General features: G+C 38.7%; 1 protein-coding gene across 1 annotated transcript in view; it reads left to right on the forward strand.

Annotated features, from left to right (window-relative positions):
- Window positions 1-2,500, forward strand: part of LOC104464398 (transcription factor COE3) — a gene marked incomplete at its 3' end in the record, with an annotated part of 52,768 nt that overhangs the window by 42,604 nt on the left and 7,664 nt on the right. Inside the window, exon 6 of the mRNA XM_010077091.1 lies at window positions 1,436-1,524. Within this exon, the coding sequence (XP_010075393.1) occupies window positions 1,436-1,524 (89 nt within the window). The remainder of the gene's footprint in view (window positions 1-1,435; window positions 1,525-2,500) is intronic.

Genomic DNA, 2,500 nt, shown 5'->3' on the forward strand with positions numbered 1-2,500 from the left:
TGTCACATACGCCAAGGCATTTTGAAGAGCTTTACTATTTGCAAAGAAAAAGGAGGGCAAAATCCCAGCAAAAGCCATGTCATGTAAAATCAATACATCGGATCAATGCTTTATTAACAAGAAAATGTCTTACTTCACATTCCTATGTGGACCTTTGTCTCCGGGATGCATGATGGAATGTCAAATCATATTGCAGTCTTCAACTTTCCGCGGCGTTATTGAGTGGGTGCGCGCGAGCCTCCCCGCATTGATTACGAGCTGTACCGCGCGTGTTTACACAAATAATTGAAGCACTTGATGATAATGTCGGCCAATTATTTCGGATAACATTTTCAAATGTTACGTCGCCGCTCTCCCCTAGTAAAGTTGTAGCCTTTGTGTCCGCTCGCGCCCGGCAAACCTGCTGAGTTGTTCGGTGTTAATCATCAAATTACATGCTGACTAATGAGTGATGGCCTAAATTGCAGGCTGAGTAATGAATAGATGGAGGCAGTTCTTATTAGTCTCAGAAAACCCATTGATTTATGTAGCGCCATGCACCATGGAGTTACTCTGCTGAAAACGATATCTACATCAAGAAGTAATATACTCTAATAAGTATTTTCATCTTAACTCTAGTCCTCGGGCCTCCGGGCTCAGTTTTTGTTTGAGTCAGGCAGAGCTATAATAAAGCCCTATGACTCCTTATAAAGCTTGTTAAACACAATGTGTGCAGTCTAACTGAGTCAGGATCATGATTCATGCACTGTACACAGCAGCATGTGCCGCTGATTTATGACCGAGCACAGTTCATAGTCAAAATTACAATTTGAGGGATAAAAAGATTAATTACTATTTGTGGCCTGCAATTTCATGAGGCTAGTGGATTGCAGCTGTAGAATGATAGTGCTCTACATCAGTTTGTAGTCAGCCATTCACAGATTATTAAAGCTTTGCAAGATTAAGTGCTCCTCCTGCCTGGTTTGTGCTCAGGCAATATGCTAGACAAAAAAGGACCACAGGGATAAATCTGAAGCTAGCAATAGCTGGACATATGTCATAATTGCCAGTTTCCCATAAATCCACAGCCAGTATAGAAAGCAGCCCATGATGCAGACATCATATCATGACTGTAGTGATTGCTATATATGGCCTCCAGACCTGTAACTTTGTTACTGCGCCACCATTTTTGCAATATATTGGATAACCCTTTGACTATTTTCCAGCCTAATTATAAATAGAAGTAATCATCGCTTTGTGAAGGGGAAAAAAAAACCCCAAAACAACAGCAAAAAACTCTTCCTCAGGACAGGTTGTAAAACGAGGCTTGCAGCTGTGATAAGGTTTACGAAGAAAACTGCACATTGCTTGTGAATGCGTGCTCACCAACAGCTGTTGAGATATACACCTTTATTAATGTATGCTGCTTAAATGGGCTCCTCTGTTTATGTTCCAGCGCTTAACGAACCAACCATAGACTATGGCTTCCAGAGGTTGCAGAAAGTTATTCCACGACATCCAGGTGATCCCGAAAGGTTACCAAAGGTTAGTAAAGAGTCAAAAAAAGCCTTTGTTTTGTTTAATTTAACATATGTTGCTCAGTGATGTCATATACTGCTTATCACTTGTAAAATAACGCCACGTAAGAACTCCAGATAATGGAGCGACTTCTTAGGTGGGCACCCCAAGCAAACAAAATCAAGCAACCTTCATTCTTAAATTTGACCTACTTTCCACATTAATTCTTCGCCATTAAGTTAATCGACAATTTTTAAGATCGCGTTTGATACTTGCCAGAGAGTGGTTTAAAGAAGGAGAATGGATTGCCTGATGCAAATATTTTGGATTCTACAAGAGGGACATAAACTTCCTGCGTAATGAAATAGTTCAATTAAACATTTTCCACTCCAGTAGCTTGTAGTGATTTCAATCTAAGCAGCCCCACTCTGATCTGTGATTATTTGACTCTTGTTTTCCTTTCATTTTCTAAAGCTCGATTCAGTTTAATCTTTTGTTTACAAAGCTTTTGTTATAAGTCCCTGACTTAGCAGGCTAACAAATGAAGTCCACATATTAATATCTAGAGGGACTTTTCATTTAAATTCAACAAAGACAAAAGCTGCCTGTGTTGTTTATGCACATGACACATATCACAGAAATTTCATTTTGATGTAAAACATTAAAGATAAGTCATGCTTATAATTTTTTCCTTTTCTTTGATATAATATTGTCTTTTTTTCCTTTAGTGCAATCTCTGATTTTCAAGGCAAACTTGAAAACACAAATGAAAAATGAAGTCATAACATCGTGACTGATTATTCCGCATTCTGTCCCTGTGCGCATCAAGTCTTGACCACCTCTGAGTTTTATTAACACAATAAAACCTTTTAGACATTACCTTTTAATGCTCAGCATGAGCATAAGCAATATCATTAGGTTTCTCCTTTAATTTGTGAGCGCGCCAGCAACTCATATCAGATATTCACTGTCACAATAATTGGAGACAGACTGAAATATTTTT

Source organism: Pterocles gutturalis, unplaced genomic scaffold, assembly GCF_000699245.1.
Source record: "Pterocles gutturalis isolate BGI_N339 unplaced genomic scaffold, ASM69924v1 scaffold19838, whole genome shotgun sequence".
NCBI lineage: Eukaryota > Metazoa > Chordata > Aves > Pterocliformes > Pteroclidae > Pterocles > Pterocles gutturalis.